The sequence below is a fragment of the Cyprinodon variegatus genome, unplaced genomic scaffold, assembly GCF_000732505.1.
Source record: "Cyprinodon variegatus isolate N-32 unplaced genomic scaffold, C_variegatus-1.0 Scaffold54, whole genome shotgun sequence".
NCBI lineage: Eukaryota > Metazoa > Chordata > Actinopteri > Cyprinodontiformes > Cyprinodontidae > Cyprinodon > Cyprinodon variegatus.
The window spans coordinates 1,787,647-1,804,655 of NW_015150507.1; the positions used below are offsets into that span (position 1 = coordinate 1,787,647).

Here is a 17,009-nt window from a genome sequence, read left to right on the forward strand (position 1 = left end):
AAACTCCTTCAACTGTGAGATTTTTATATGATTCCTAATCATCCATATATAGAAAAGCTTCCTGCTTTAGAAGTTTTGGATCAAAAGCCTTTTTGTGTTAGAAAGGATCATTTTTTTTTTTTTTTTCTTTTCGTTTAAATCATAAAGTCTGAAAGATGTGGACTCTTCAGCGACACTCAGTTTCGGGTCTGACAATTGATTGATATTTTGGATTTTTATGACATCACAGATGGAAGAAGATCCTCCGACCACCACCATCCCCATCCCCAAGAAGATATTCATATTTTAAAAAGTTTTTTTCTTTCTTTTGTTTTTGATTTCCCCCAAAACTTCAACCAAGCCACTACATTATACTGACTGGAACATCTACAACCTTACATCTTACCAGTAGGGTTTTAATGAAAGCTATAAATGTAAGCTAAGAGTTCCTTGGATAGTTTAACCGACGATTAAAGTTGCTGAAAACAAGTTAAGCTGCTGCAGCTTCAATACTAATCACCTAAATACAGTTATTTTGTAACTGATAATTTATATAGAGTTTAATTAATAACTGATTATGGGCATGTTTTATTTCTTTAATTGCACAAAATATTGGCTCGCGCAGAACCCCTGCTAGACAATGCTGGATGTGAGTCTTGTTGATGCCTCTGAATCTGTTTTTGCTGTTAGATGTTTTAGAGGCCAGGCTTCTTTAGACTTAAGATTCATTCAACATTTTACTGTTTTCAATGTGTAGACACAATCATAGGTCTTTGTTGACTTTAAGTCAGTTAAAAAAAAAGCTTGCCAAGAGCAGAACAGGCAGAATAATTGGCAAAGACTGGATGTCCTCCCTTGCAAGGATTAATAAATGCTGCTTGAAGCAAGAATTCCAATATAATTTAGTGTTAATATGACTTACCGGTAGATTTTTTTTTTCCGATAACCAATAAATGGAAAACTGAAAGCAAAATGTAAACAGTTATGGAAGACTGAATAAAATAATCAATAGTAGAAATTATAAGTGGACTCTTAGCATCCTTCTGGATTAGCTTAAAATCTCTACTGGTTATTCAGTAAACACTGACGATTTATTTTTATTTTAAGTTTCAAAGGGAAAAGATTCCTGCACTGTATAATCTATTTTATAACTGCTCCATGTGTTAAAGTGCTGCCCTACATGTGAAGGAGATGCAGTAATAGGTTTCTTCTGTTGTATTTTTTTCATTTTTTGTTCCATGAGAAAACCTATTGTACTTCAGTTAAAGGTAAATGTTTCTTGTGATTAAATATTGGAACTGTGATTTCCACAGGTCTGAATTCAAGTACTTTCTGGACACCATCGCACGAGTGTCACGACCAGGTACTGTTCATCATTACTCACAGAAAAAACAGTTTTAAGTATTTAATTTAAAACATTTTATACGTGATTGTGATGCAATTTCTACAGGAAACATGAATTTGCTGGTTTGGGGGCGACTGTGTTGGCAATCCCACCCAGAACATACGTTTCCAATGGCCAACGCTCTGCATGTCGTGCTTAGTAAGACACTGAGGTGGGGATAATTTTACAAACAAAACAAGATTCTAATATCTGAATCAATAGAAGCTTTAGATGCAACTGTAGTCCAGAAATAAGTTTTACATCTTTTTCGTTTGTTTATAAATGTGCGTTTACTTTTCTTACAGCTCAGTCCCAGATCATGCCCACTTTTTGTGTCAAGACTTAGAGAGTGCTGTGCGCCTGGCTACTGAGCCCCCTCTCGCTGACATAATAGAAACCATCTGGATTATTGGTGGGACGCAGGTCTATGAGGTAAATCAACCAATCCAGAAACTTAGAAACAACTTCCAGTTCTGGTTATTGAAGAGTTTTGAAGTATATAGAATATATCTATTTTTTATTTTTATAAAAATAGGAATATATATAACAGAAAATAATTAATTTGATAAAAACTAATACTCTTCTTAAAGATAGCTCAATAACAGCACAGTTTTATGATGTTGCTGTTATTGTTGTGAACAATACTCCAATGAATGTAATTAGTTATTAACAGTGTGTTACACACCATGCTGGAACTTCAAATTATATATGGCACCATCTTGTGGTAGATCAATGCACCTTCACTTTGTAGCACCACAAATTAATACATAGCACTCTACATATTATAACATTAAAAAAAATAATAGATTGAGAATAGCTTACTTCAAATAATTCACATAGATGAGTCTCTTTCTCATCTATGTTTTGTCATTTTTGTTTTCGGAAACTATCTTGCCAAGACCATTTTATTCTTGGCAAAATAAGGACTCATTAAGTGGGATTTACTTCAGGAATGTACTTATCCAACTTCTCTTCCTGCTTGTTTTGGCTTCCAATGCTAGAAATTCCTTCCTACTATAAACGGTTGAATTGTTTATTTGGCCTCACATGACTGCCAGCTTCGCCAAAATTCTTTCTAATCAACCAGAACAATAAGAGAAACTTTAAATCAGTGAATGGACTTCAGAAAACAATGAGCATTGACTGGCTGGTATTACAGCAGTTTAATATTTTTTTATTCAGTGGAAATTTAAATACTGATCTTACACCAACAAAAGAAGAAAAAACACAATTTTCGCTTGTTTATAACATATATTCAAATATTTAACTGTGGTCAGATGCTCTACTGTCTTCTTTTTTTAACCAGGATGCACTGAAGCACCCGTGGAGTGACCTGATTTACCTGACAGACGTGATGGCCGATTTTGACTGCGATGTCTTCTTCCCCGAGTTTGACAGAGAATTGTTTAAATTACAGGACACGTATGTTTTCGTCTCATTCTAAAACTCACAGCAATCTGTGTTCTCTTTATCTGAAATCGTAGGCGCCACATTTGAAACCTGTGGGCATTTAAACTATTTAATGGCAGAGTTTGTTTTCTTTTTTCCTCCCCTATGGCACTGAAATAAAAAGTAAGAGTCAGCAAGTTGTGAGTACAGCTCAAAAGAATTTGCTGATCTAAACCAAAGCAGTGAAGAGCTTTGTTGTTATAATTAGGATAAATCTGAATTGCAAATTAGTAAACGGGTGTTCTTCAAAGTGAATTTTTGTTTCAAGATGCTGAAAAACCTTGCTTCATTTAAACCATGAGCTATATGCTGTCAAAATCTATCTTTCCAACACATTTCTATATCACACAAAGATAACCTTAGTAAAAAGAAAAACCTTTTTTCCCCGAAAACAGCCTAACCATATTTGAAACATTATCATATACAAACTCAATAGCAACAAATGCTGCTATTGAGTTTGTATGATTTTTTTTTTTGCAACACGCATATGTTTTTTACATTGCTGTGGTATAGTTCTGGCCCACTTTACTTAAGAGATTGTCTTCATTGTCTTAAATTGGAGTTTTTCGATCATGGCTGGCCTTTGGAAGGGTTGAGCTTCAGTGATCCTATAAATAATCAAGTCTAGGATATAACTAGGCCAACCCAAAAACCTTTATTTAGTTTTTTTTAGACTACTCAGACATGTACAGTGTAGTGCACCCTTGATCATTGTCCATCTGTTATATAACAATTGTGCTTGAGCTTAGGGTCCACAAATAAAGACTGGAGACAATCCTTTAAGATTTTTTTGGTTAACATCCAGGTCCAGTTTGACTGCCTGTTAATTGTTTTTCTTTTAAAAACATAGGGCCTGCCCTTCAAAAATTCAAAATAAGGAGTTCTAAATTGCGCATGCCATTTTTTTCCTTTTTTTCATGTGCAATTAGTAGGTGTGTTGCACTCTAATATGAATATCACTGATACAGAAGAAGACTCAGGTAGATTCACAGCAAATTACAATCTATAAACAGCAGGATTTCAAAATGTGAATTGGCTAAATTTGCTTTAGGGGGTTTCTGTAAGCCGTTTTTTTTTTTTTTTTTCCTGGAAACCTCTTATTTATATTTTCTCCCCTCATTCTATTTCTTATTGTTGAATCATGAAGTCTGGCTTTACTATTTGGATACCAATATACCCAGGTTTTTATAATGCTTAAAATTACAGTCCACTTTAATCTGTCCATTTATGTTGCCTGTTATAGTTTTGGTTAGGTCTCATTCCAGACTAACTTCTTTTCTCTCCTTTTGATTCCCTTAAGGTTTCCTGATGTACCAAGTGAAATTCAGGAGGAGAATGGGATCAAGTTCAAGTGCCAAGTTTTCAAGAGAGCGACTGCTGAGCCCCTGTAGAGGGGGATGGAGGAAGGGTTGGGGAAATAGATCTCTACCTTCCAAGTTGAGAACTTGAGAATACTGTCAAATTCTAAACTTGTCAGTAATAAAAAAAAAATGGTTTTGCCAAAGCTTGTAAAGCTGATGGAATAACCTAATATGCAGTGAAAGAAGAATAAGACTTCAACTTCATTGTTATTACACTGTCACAAGTACAAATCAACGCTGGGAGCAGTGCTTGAACTCTGAACCTCTGGGATCCAAGCGCAATGCCCCAACAACTAGGCCACCACCCCCTCTAAAGGAAAATAAACCAATTTTTTTACACAATAAACATATATCAAATATTTCTACTCTTTTTCCAACAACCTCTAGTATTATGAAAGGTCTCCTTTTGACTTCAGCTTTCAGTCTTTTGGTTTTCCAAGTTATTTTAATCTTCTACATAAATATTCTGCAGCTGTGCTTACAATGTTTCCATCTGTTGGCTGGTGTAAAAAAACAAACAAAAGTCCGCCTGAAATCTACTAATATATAAACCGTCACTGCAGGTGCCACTTTGGGGAGTAATATGCATAATTACTGTTTTTCTTCCTTATCACAGCCTAATTTAAATAGATAAGGAGAAATGTTCCCATTTCTACTTTACTTTAGGTAGAAAAGTGCAACATCTAATTTTTTTGTACTTTGTTTATTATCCAAACATTACGTAGAGCTATGTCTTCAAAAATATTGATTAAGCTTTTAATGAACATTGAAAACATTCATAAACAATATGTATTTGGATTTTAGGCCAAATAAAATTAATAACTTTAGGTTGTATTTGATCATTTGAGCCACTAGATGGCGCCATGGGTGAGGACAGAAAGTCGGATTTTGCTTGTGATTACTTTTATCCATTTTCATAAAAACAAATAATAATTTTAGCGGAATGTGTTAGGCTGGGTTTCATTTGATTTTCAAAAAAAGTCCACATCTGCTTTTTTTGGTTTGATCTGAAGAAATGCAAGAGATAATCACTCCACAGCCTTCTGTAAACCATAAGTAAAAAAATAAAAACAGTAATATATATATAAAAAAAAGAAGCATAGAGATTTGACCCAGGCAAGAAAAAAAAACTTACATCAAGTTATAATGTAAAATCTTTTATTATTGTTATTATTGTGTGAACCGATAAAATATTTTCCTAATATATGAGGAAATTATTAAGCATTGTGTGATAAAAACAATGATGAAAATTCAACTGTAACATGATAGTAATTGTACATTTATGAAAAGTGTACTTTTATAACAATAAAAATAATTCACCTGAATGTGACATTTCTCCATTTTCCTTTGCCCTCTGGGCCGCTTTGGCCTAAAAAAAACCTGTTTTTTTTTTTCAAATTCGGCTCTAAATTTTCTCTACATTTACAACACGGGATGCTCTAAATAAGTTACTATTAACTTCAGCAGACAGAATCACTTAGTATGTGATAAAAAGACAAATATGACCAGACTTTAAACTCAAACAGACATCTTGATAACAACAACCACAGGAAATTGATAACTTATCCAGAAATCGCAGGCTTGTGTCTCATTATTGGGCCTTTTTTCTTCGTACACAAAAGCAACACTAAGAACCCTCTATGTGGTACAACTTGCAGGGGGGATGTTCTGTTTGGAAGGTAGGGGGCTGGTTCCTTCCCACTTCCTGGAGTCAAAATCAAATTATTGGTGATGCTTACCTTACAATGCCCTCCCTCCCTATTCAAGTTGTTTAAAGATCTGGTCCTGCAATATACTAGTAGTTTATTTTGCTGGAAAAAGTCTATCTTGCCCTGAAGAATAAAATCAATAAAAAAGGAGCATAAATGTTTGATGAAATGTTAAAATCCATCATGAAGAGATAAGCAAATAAGAAATGAGCCAGTGTTCAATATAAAATGTTATTTTATTTTTGTCATCGAATGCCTGAAATTGACCTGTTTATGAAACGTGGGTTTTAAGACACTTTAATTGAACATATAGAGAGAAAGAAAATTTCCATGAAAAATCCTTTGCAGTAAAACCTTATACAGCCTTTGAGAGTGACGATGTGCATGAAATTTGAAATCAAATTTAATGAGTCAGATAGCTTTTACATTTCTCCGCTGCAAAGGGTTTATTTCTTCTCATTTAGATGGTGTTTGAAGAGGACCCTTTAAATATGAAACCCACATAGTGCATAAATCAGGTAATAAGGTCATCTGTGTACTTACTACAGTTGGAAATCATTGCATTCGTCATCTGTTTCTGCTGAGATACGACCCATAAAAGCACTAATTCAGGCTCACTTGAAATAACAAAGAATTCCACCTTCTCTCATATTTCCTTTCGTGCTTGTCTGAGTAATTTAACAGCTTAGTAGGAAATGAGGCGGCTGTTGAAAAGGAGGAAAGGACGGTGGGTGAGAAATACCCCAAGCTCGTCTCATCTCACCTTGACTCATCCTGATTAACTCCTTGTTTTTATTACTCTGCATTGAAGAAAGGCATAAACCATAACCAAGCAGCACGGTCAGTTAGAATTACAGCCGCTGAAAAATAAGAGACCTTCAGGACTTCAGCTACAGTGTACTGGTGGTAATGTTGTTGCCCCTCAGGCATTCAATGTTGGGAATGGTCAGGAAAAATGAACTCTGGTCAGACATCCATCTGCTCAACTCAGATTCATTACCAGATGCTCTCAGTGTTGCATCACCTGCCTGCTGGCTATCACTCTGACTACAGTGAGTGATCCTGAAGGCAGCAGATGGGAAGAGGATGTTGTTAAAGTACAACTGCACAACTCTGGAGGCACACATCCTCTGTCTCAGTCATGACCCCCCTATTGTGGCACGAGGAAACCTTGAGGCATAAAGTCATGGCTTCATTAGCTGAGAAGCTCACTCTCATTAAAAAGTCTCCCTGTGTTTCAAGGGCTTTCATGGGCTCAAACATCACAGCAGATTCATTATAACATGCCCTCCTGATATGGACAAAGCACAGTATGATATTTTTTTGCCTTTCCCTGCATCCCTTCCTCACTCAAAAGATTTTCAGAAGCATTTTAAGCTTTGGGACATCAAATTCTTTCACAAATAAAGCTGAGCATAAAGGCTTTTGGATGAAAGGCCTGACAATCATTTGATTTTCAAATACAGATGAAATTAAAGCTCGGAAGCATTCTAATATTTATTACTGACCCAAATCTTTTCAAATGTTGATGTTCCCAGTCCATTTAAAGTGATAACTAAGCGGCACTTTAGTAGCTGATAATAAAGTGCTTCCATCTGCAGAGCAACAATAAAACTCCGAGCTGTATTTCCTCCCTCAGGGGAAGAGTTGCAGAGAATCCCGTAAAAATGAGACTCCGGCTGTAAATAAAATGGACTGAAAAGCCTAATTTATGCTCAATAATACATTTGACAGCAACTCAGCACGTCTGTCATTAGGCTGTTATGTCAAGCAGAGTTCTTATGAGAAGTTATTGTGACGGTGTGATGTTTTAATGAGCTGTGAAATTTTTCCCATCTGGAAAAAAAGACAGCCTTTATTCAAAAAAAAAAAAAAAAAACACTGTTAGACATCATGATGGGGTTGCTTTTCTCTTTTTGTCATCACATTTTCCCCTTCATTTCTTCCAATAAAGATTTGCAGTGTAATAACAGCACACTGCTGTCAAGCTTAATTGGGAAAAACCACATGACTAAGTCAAAAAATAAGTATCATTTTCTACTACTACAGTAGCTACCTGCGGTAAAACATCACCCTGTTCTGCTGGAAGAAGCAAATAATACTCCATAATACTTGTAGGAGAATCAGTTATTTTTATGACACTGAGGAAGTTTAAAAGAGGGAAAGTTTGAGGCATATTTGACTTTAAGCAGCTTCTAGAGCAGGTGGAAACAGCATCACAACAGTTTATATGTAATGTAAGTGAAAGATTTCGCACCTCATGCTTAAGAGACAAAAGCAGGTGGATGCACTGAGATTTCAAGCACTTATCAGGTGTCTTTGAAAGAAAACATTCAAGAATTATTTTGTAAAAATGAACAAGAAAACATCAATAATAACTCCACAAAAATTTGGTTTAATTTCCATGCAGTGTGTAGAAGGACCACAACATCAATAAGCTTCTGTAAGAATATTGGATCATTTTCTGTGTAAATTGGGACGCTTTCAGGCAAAAAAAGACCCTCAACTGTGCTAAAAAGTTGCTTTAATATGATTTTATTAAGACTTACTTATAAAGCTTTACTTCCTGTAAAAAAAAAATTGCTCCTTGACAGAAAGAAAGGGTTGCTGTTCGGAGGCTCTAAAACCATGTTAAAGTTAAATTCCCTTTCCTGTTAACAGTGACGAAGGCGCCCCACCTTATTCCAACTTCTTTAGCTATTTCATTTATCCCATATCCCTAACAAAACCCAAAATAACACCAAAAATGACACATGGCTCAGTGATTACATTTTAATTGGATATTATTAACTTAACATTCTGAAACCTGTGGAGGTTTGGCAGCAGTTGGAAAGAAAGCACAATACTTAAGGTTAATCTTTCGATTAATGTGAAGAAAACTGCATTAGAAGTTCTTTTACCCACGTTCAATTTTAAACTTGAACATTTCCCACCAGGGGTTGTTTCAGTTAAATATTTAAGGCATCCTTAGATATTTTATGCTGAATTTCCATCATGCAAACGTAACCTTAAAAATGAGTGCACCATTAAGTTTAGTACAGTATTATGATAGAGGCACGCATTAAAAATCCTCATCAGAACAACAAGCAAAGACTAATTATCAGTTACTACTTTTATAAATCCATCATCTGCTTAGTCATCTCCTTTTAGAGGAGCAACAGGATTAAAAAGAGGTCTCTCTCTGCGCAGCTGCAGTTTCCCAAAGCTCATCTCAAAGTCTTTCTTTGTACCGTTTATGATGTCTAGACTACCTGTGCTAATATCATAACCACGTATTTTCAGTTGGTGGATGCGGTATTTTACAATCTGCGTGGTCAGCTCCAGGACAGTTGGAGTCTTTATGATTTGAGGCATGCTGATTCCAGAGCTGAGGAGGCCCTCAAAGCGCTCGGCCAAAGTCGATTCTGGATAGTAAAGAAGAGCTGGACATTCGAGGATAATCTCCCTCAGCTCTGCATCAGAGCAGCCGATGGTTTCCTGAGAGAAAGCCAGGGTCCTACACATGCTGTCCGGATTCAGCTCAGTGACAAAACCCCTCAGTTTGGAGAGAAGTCGGAGGAGCTCTGCTGTGGTGAACCCTTTGTCTTTAAGGAACATCAGATTCTGTCTTAGCATCTCCGGTGGTTTTAATAGAACAAATGGGTTCTGACTCAGCAGCTTCTGCAGCCATATTTTCATGTTGGCTTCATCCCCACCAAGCTCCCTGTAGGCCTGTTGGAGGGTGCAGACCATCAGTTGGTTCTGCTCTACAGGCCTGCTGAAGCTCTGTGGAGCACTGGCCATCAGTTTGGTAATAATCCGTTTGTTGAGGTTAAGGCTCTGGAAGTAAGCAATGTTGTTCCGTTGGTTTTCATGGTGACTGGATGCGGTGAAGAAGGAGGCTGGGAATTTCTCAATAATACCAATCAGCTCTCTGTGGTTCCGACAAACAGACATCCATAGCTGCTGCTGAGCCTGCAGCTGCTCTGGATTGCAGAGGACAGCCTCAGGGTGAACGACCAAGATATGAGCAATGATGGGGCTCGAGGCTCCCATGTTTCTCAGCAGGCAAGCTACCTCCTTAGTGTAGGCTGGAGTTTGATGTAGCACCCATCCTTTAAGTTTACGAACTTTCTGGATGTCCACAGAGAGCTCATAAAGAGCTTCCACAGTCTGTTGGTTCTCCACAGAGCTGAGAGTCGAACAAGCCCTGAGGTTTGAAGGTAAAAGTGGGACATGTTGACATCGCAGGCACAAGGATGCTGCAATCCAGCGCAACATTGAGACGAGGTCCTCTGATTGCTCAGATGCTGTGTAAGAAGAGAAATGAATAAAAATCAGGAAACTAGGTTTCTGAAACAGCAACAGTCATCATCAAACGTCCCGATTGTATCATCGCTCTGCTTTGTTTTTAGATAAAGCTGAAATCAATGTAACTTGGGCAAAAGAAGACATAACTCAGTAGAGCTTCTACTCGTCACAAGAAAATATTTACTTGGTTGGCTATTATTTAAATGTTTACATATTTGTCTTTAGTCCACTAACAGTACTTTACGAAAGAATAAGTCGCCAAGAACCAAAGTTAAAGAAAACACAAAAAAATTACTGGTCTGCATCTACCCTGATCTTGTAAGGACTATAGTTTGGCCTAAACATCAGAATATTACAAATTTCTTGCTTACCTATAATTGTCCTACATTTTGGGCATATCATTAAAATATTTCTGCTCCAAACACATTGGTTTGTAGTACTGTTTTTTTTTTCTTTTTTACATAATTACTTTTTGCATGTGTTTTGTGTGTTAATCTAACTTTTGGATTAGCTAGTCGAATTTTGTGTCACATAGGCTAAGTTCACACCGCAGGCCTTGATGCTCAATTCCGATTTTTTGGGGGGAAATCCGATTTTTTTGCGTTGCCGTTCACATTTCAAAATCTATGCGACTTGTATGTGATCTCCTGTGTGAACTGGACTTATACAACATAAGTGTCCCGCATGCGCAGTAGAGGACGCAATGACTTCACAAGCAAGCGCGCTCTGTGTTTACGGAAGTAAGCATGGATGGTAGTGCTGGAGAACATTAAAGCGATTATTCCCAAAATTAAAAACTCAATCTTTCCAAGATGGTTAAACAGAAATACTAATCTCCGCATTATCGTCCACCATTGTTGTTGTTCTTGCTGCTTCTCCAGAAGAGTGACCACTGTCGGGTATTAATGGCGTTAAGGTTGGATGAATGCCACCTGGCTGTTCACACATAGGTCGCATTTGAAAAGATCAGATTCATATCAGATTCAGGACCACAAAGCCAAGCTGCCTGGGTCGCATTGGAAAAAATCAAATCTGTGTTGTTCAGACTGTCATGAAAAGATAAGATCCAGGTTGCATAGGGGCAAAAAAAAAAAAAATCAGATTTGGGTCTCTTCAGACTGTGGTGTGAATGTAGCCTTAGTGTGTTTTCTGGTCTGACTTATGTATCTGCAGGATGTTTGCACATGTCAGCCACTGTAGAATAACCTTTTTTATTTCATGAATCTAGCTGCCATTGTGACATTAAAAAGGACAGTGGGAGCTCTACATTTCTGCTCCACTTAATCACTGCAGACTAAAGTCACCTCTGCAGTTTCTCATCTTATTTTGGGACATAAATCAATAAAACTTTAACTAAAGGATACTATGCCTCATTCATTTTTTACTGTAACACCAAACCCATATCACCCTGAACAAAAAACCTATAGTGTCTGCATTTTAAAGACCAATGTGTGATGATCTGTTATCTGTTTATTTTGTTACACTTTATTAAGTAATGTCAGTGAAAGTTAATAGAAGCTTTAATGAATCAAACGGTCAGCGAGGAGACCAAATAAGAGAGTAGAAAGCAACAGGAATGTCTGGTCTGATTAAACCGAGACCGTTGAAGTCACATTAAAATAAATCCCTGTACATTGAGGTTTTAATTTAACACACAACACGAATTTTGGGATTCTAGCTTTGAAGCTACAGCTGGATTAGTAAAATCGGTGCACAGCAGGAAGCCAGTGGCTCAATTTTATGCCCCATTCAATGCGTTTAATAATATATTGATTTATCTTCACTGGCTGGAAGCGTTCCTGTTTTAAATGATAGAGAAAAAAACACAAAACTGAAATGAATTACCTTTAGCAGCGGTCACAGGATGTGACGTTTTGTTATGAAACACATTTTTAGTAAGGTGCAGAACAGCGACATGTAGAGGTGGTCCAGGGTACTGCAGGAATAACAACTAATTAAATTTCTTTCTTTCTCCTAACACTATAATTTCAATGGCTTTTGCAAAACAATTTTCTGTCAACTTTGATTTTCATAGTGAAGTTGTAACCAGCTGATCTGTTTCAGCTGCCTGTAGTCAGCTGCTTTATCATCATGTTGCTCCAAATTCCGTTTTAAAGCAGCACATGACATGAGATGGTTGGTACTGCTTTCCTTTCCATGTGTCAGTTTATTTGGCACCAAAACTATTTCTAAATTGACCTAAACTGTACACTTAAAAAGTGGAGTAGACATCTAAATCTGGTAACTCTGTTTGCCGTTGTATTTAAAACACTAAAATTGTAGAAATTTTAAAATGGCAAATCTTTACCTTTTCAAAGTACATATTTTGCAATATTTAGGAATTGCCTTACAAACATTGCTATCAAAAATCATAAAGGAGAGATAATAAACAACTGTTTAGCATTTGCCTTCGGTTCAGAAATACACACAATATCCATACTCACCAATAAGATCATTGAGATTAAAGATTTCCAAAAATTGCTAACTGGCAAAAAGTTATTCCCAATCTTTTTTTCCATAGTAAACCTCATGGTCCTTTACAACTTGCACCTTTTTGAAACTCTGCTAATTTATTTCCCCCCATATGTCCAGTAATCAAATATTTTTTAGAGAAATCTGGATCTCAAACAGCAGTTGGTGCGCCTCCAAACCCTGGAGCAAGAGGGGTCCTGATGAGTGTAATCAGCGCCAGACTGAATTGGACTGAACACATGGAGAGTTTTTCACAGTTGGTGCTTAATCATGATGCTTGATCATCAGCTCTGCAAGCTGTTTCCTCTGCCGAACAGGACCTGCTGCTGTTGCTGTGTGAGTATCTGGGTTCATTATAGTTTATGTGCTAGTAAACAGATTATTTGCCCCAAGGGAAAAGGAGTTGGCAAAAAAAATTATACCCATTACATTATCAGTAGAAATATAGTTATTTCAGTCATTTGTTCAAGGTTTTCCATGCACAAAGACATAAATGTGATTTTTTTTCTTTAGTACCGCCAGCAGATTAAGTGTCTTCCATGGGAAAGTCTATAGAGTAGAATCATAGCAAAAAATTGTTTCTTACATTCCCACTCAACCTGCTGATTGTTTATGTAGCTTTTATTGAGATGTTTTGTATTGGCGTTAAAACTTTGTTGGACAAATAAAAGCAGACAAGCCAAAATTCAACAAATAAAGAAAATGAGTCCATTCATACAGGTGAAACTGTAGGTTCCTGTCAAGATGCTCTGACAAATGAGGCTTTGGCAGCTTTCTTTGTTAGAATGTGTTGTGGTTTCTCTAATGTGTAACTTTCTGTGGGGTCTGGAGTTGCTTCATAACAGAGATGTTGCTTAAACTTGATCAAACAATGCCACTTCTAATAACACATAAAAAAGAGGCATTATCTCAATATCTTCCCAGGCCCAATCATTGAAACCTCACAAAGAATTCCACTATCTAGTGTCATAAGGGTTTTTCACTAACCTTTGTCCAACATGGTTAGACATTTGTTTATGAAAGAAATAATTTTCCCTTGTAAAGAAGTTCCCACAGTAAAATTAAACACATTAAAAGTTTGGGGATTTCCAGCCGAGTGATTGTGCTCTCCTGATAACTCACTGTTCAGCTTACCTATTTGGAAATTTCTTTTACTTCCAAGTCTTGTTTTCTGTGTTGTATAAAAGAAAGTGAAAGAAAGAACTTGAGTAACAAATATAAATGCCTAAGTGGCATGATAATGTATTATAAAATTAGGCCATACAGTGCTGGAAGTGTATTTACATAATTTCAGATTTACCGGTAAGCTTATTTTATTAAAGCTTTATTGTAAATTCAAAACTTAGCTTCAAACTTTTTTTTATTAGCTGAATAAAACTATCCCAACAAGTATAGCCCATGTGGAATACACTCTCATTCAATCATGTAAAATAAAGAAATATGTTTCTTATAAACTGTACCTGTTATTGAAACCATTTCGCTCTCAACACCTGACCTGTTTATTGCTAGATCCGTAAAACTGATACCTTAAGCTTTGTAAAATGTAAAAACCCCTGGTTTAAGACTTAGACCAACTTACAAATAGGGAGATATATTGCTAGTGAAGGGGACATCACTGATGTCTTTTTACAAATGCACACATGATATATAGCAGATATTCATCCAAGTTTTAATTTGTGTATTGTTTTATCTGAATATGCAAAATTCAGAACTATTAATTTAGATTCTTTAGATCTTTTTATCATATATCTTATTATTTTCAAAAGAGTTATCTGCTATTCCTGACACTGTTTTTAAGTACGCATAAAAAACAAACTTAAAGGCCAAAGTTCGGATTTAATATGTTGCTGAAGTGGACTTTAACATGGGGTGGAGAAACCATTGAAAGAAAAAAAAATCTCTACATATTGAACTGCATTTGTTATTTAAAGGCACAGCGTACTGTTATTAGAAATTTTCATTTTTATTGGAAGTTACTCACACTTTCGCAGCACAGAGGCGGGCCATTTATAAAAAAAGTGCAGTGTCCAAAATCAACAAAAGAAAAGATTATTTAAGAGCTGCTGTAATGGCTCATACTGGCACCCAGATAAAAAACCTTTTCATTCAACCTTGAATGTTGTGTATCATGTTACCCGTTTACAAACAAACATGAAACTAATCCACTTGCTGAAAATGTAAGGGATAACATTTTGACATTTTGCTTGTTTCACATCAGGAAATGAAAGACGATACTTACACCTTTACCGCAACTGAAACAGTACATGATTTTAATCACCTGATACATCTCAGATAAAGTATACTCAGATTTTCCTGTTTTATGATTGTTTATGCTGACCTTAACACATATTAGAATAATATTAATAATAATACAAAAACCATTGCATGCAATGTAGTTGCACGCACAAAAGCAACTTTCCAGAACGGTTTTTAACCACTCCTAACTGCTGTCAAGCAGCCTGTTTGGTGACTCTGCTTATCTACTGAAGAGTAAAAACCTGTCATAATGACAATCTCAGTTAAAGAATAACAAGAAAGGAAAGTCTCATTGGTTACTTGTCATACAGTTACAGTAAACACTTGCACACTTATCTGATTTGTTAATGTGTATGTGTGTATATGGTGGGAACCGTTTTCAATAAATCATAAGATCACATCATGAGGATTGAGTGCTGTAGTGGGGACAATGTCTCGTCCCCATGAGTACAAATGCTGTTTTAGGAGTTAGGTTAACTGCTAAGGTGTGAATCGAGTTTAGTTTAGGAATAGGGTTAGTAATAATCCCATAATGTTTAGGTTTAGGGTTAGGTTCACAGTTAGACAGTAGAATTCACCTATAAATGAATGGAGGTCAATGGAAAGTCCCCACCAGAATAGCGAAAACAAACAGGTATGTGAGTGTGTGTGTGAGAGCATAGGGGTGTGTATTTTTGTGTTTGCCACTCCTTTTCTCTTTTGGCATTAGATTTAGAAGGAAACAGAGTTTGGTGGCGGAACAAATGAGAAAACGAGGTGGATTCATAGAACGAAAACTGTGTGAGTTTAGCTCAGTTTTGAATGGTGAAGTCAGCCAACATGACCTGGATTATGACCACAGAGCTTCTGCTTTCTCTTTTCCTCTTCAAGCTGGTCTGTGCTCAGGGGCCAGTGGCTGTATTCAGGGAGGAAGGCTCCAATCTTGTGATGGGTTATTGTTTTGGAGCGGATTACATCGTTATTTACAGATCTACTCCAGATGGAGACCAACTTCTAGGTAACTCCTCTAACAACAACCTACCCAACACACCTCCATCAGATCTCCAGGGTAGAATTCAAATGAATAAAGAGGAGAATCTTCTTGGGATGCATCTGGATGGACTCACTGGACAGGACTCTGGGATTTACAGGAGGGAATGCTGGAAGAACCACAGTGTGGTCAAGAATCACACAGAGCAGCTCTTTGTGTGCAAAGAAGAGACTTCATCTGAAGAGATTGTTGTGAATGATGAAGGTGGAGCAGAGATTCGATGTGAGAACCCTTCTGTTGGAACGGACGGAACGTTTGTGCGCTGGTACCAGGAGCTTCATCCAGACTACAAGTCCACACTCCTGTTGGATAGCAGCGTTTCACTGGAGCCTGTGCTAGAACAAATGCAAGGTTTGGTGAAGGCTAAAGAAAACGGGGCTGTGCTCATATTAAACAAAACTGTGTTAAAGAGTTTCCCTCAGTATTACTGTCTTGTGTTCAAAGGTGAGACTTGCCTTGGTTTCCAAAACATATTCTTTCCAGACCACAGTGAAAGCATCGACATTTATGTCTCCAAAGGGGAAAGTGTGATTTTAAATTGTACTGGTGATATTAAGCAACTGCAATGGGAGACACCACTGGGACACATCAACAGCAGCAGCCAAAGGAAACATCAGATGTACATATCAGCTGATCAAGAGCCGACAAGCTTCTCCTTAACTATCCCTGTCATTTCTGATGAACTCAGTGGAACTTACTCATGCATTTCTCCTTCGTTTGAGATCCAGTACTCAGTGTTTCTTTGCCCCAAAAGTGTACCCCTGGAGAGAGTTGCATCTGTGGGAGAAACTTATTCACTGGAATGCCGTACTGGCCTAGATAGCTCTAAAAGAGTCCAGTGGTACCGCCATGTGCAAGCAGGGCCCTTTAAAGTAATTGCTGACACACATGATGAAAGTTTTTCTACCCCATTTGATCTGATAGGTAGAGTGAATCTTTCTGATTCTGGATTATTAACCATCTCCAATGTGGACATAAAAGATTATGGGATGTACAAATGTGTTGTTTTAAATGAATTCCTGGAAAATGCAATCACTGAAGATTATGACTATAAGGAGGAAGCTACGGATGAAGTGGAA

General features: G+C 36.9%; 2 protein-coding genes across 2 annotated transcripts in view; one reads left to right on the plus strand and one right to left on the minus strand.

The window, feature by feature from the left end:
- Positions 1–4,476, plus strand: part of LOC107082490 (dihydrofolate reductase-like) — a 5,006-nt gene extending 530 nt beyond the window's left edge. The window contains exons 2-6 of the mRNA XM_015371199.1: positions 1,293–1,342; positions 1,430–1,535; positions 1,669–1,795; positions 2,670–2,785; positions 4,113–4,476. Coding sequence (XP_015226685.1) covers positions 1,293–1,342; positions 1,430–1,535; positions 1,669–1,795; positions 2,670–2,785; positions 4,113–4,203 — 490 coding nt within the window. The 3' untranslated portion in view covers positions 4,204–4,476. The remainder of the gene's footprint in view (positions 1–1,292; positions 1,343–1,429; positions 1,536–1,668; positions 1,796–2,669; positions 2,786–4,112) is intronic.
- A 1,091-nt stretch (positions 4,477–5,567) lies between these two features.
- Positions 5,568–12,044, minus strand: LOC107082451 (transcription termination factor 2, mitochondrial-like). The gene is made up of 2 exons (XM_015371137.1): positions 12,018–12,044; positions 5,568–10,171 (listed from the first exon to the last, which is right to left on the minus strand). The coding sequence occupies exon 2, from the start codon at positions 10,140–10,142 to the stop codon at positions 9,015–9,017; it is 1,128 nt and encodes a 375-aa protein (XP_015226623.1). The 5' UTR covers positions 10,143–10,171; positions 12,018–12,044; the 3' UTR covers positions 5,568–9,014.
- Positions 12,045–17,009: the final 4,965 nt, after the last annotated feature.

Bases quoted from the DNA above. Each gene is read 5' to 3' on its own strand.
- LOC107082451 (XM_015371137.1), bottom strand. From the start codon at position 10,142: ATGTTGCGCTGGATTGCAGCATCCTTGTGCCTGCGATGTCAACATGTC.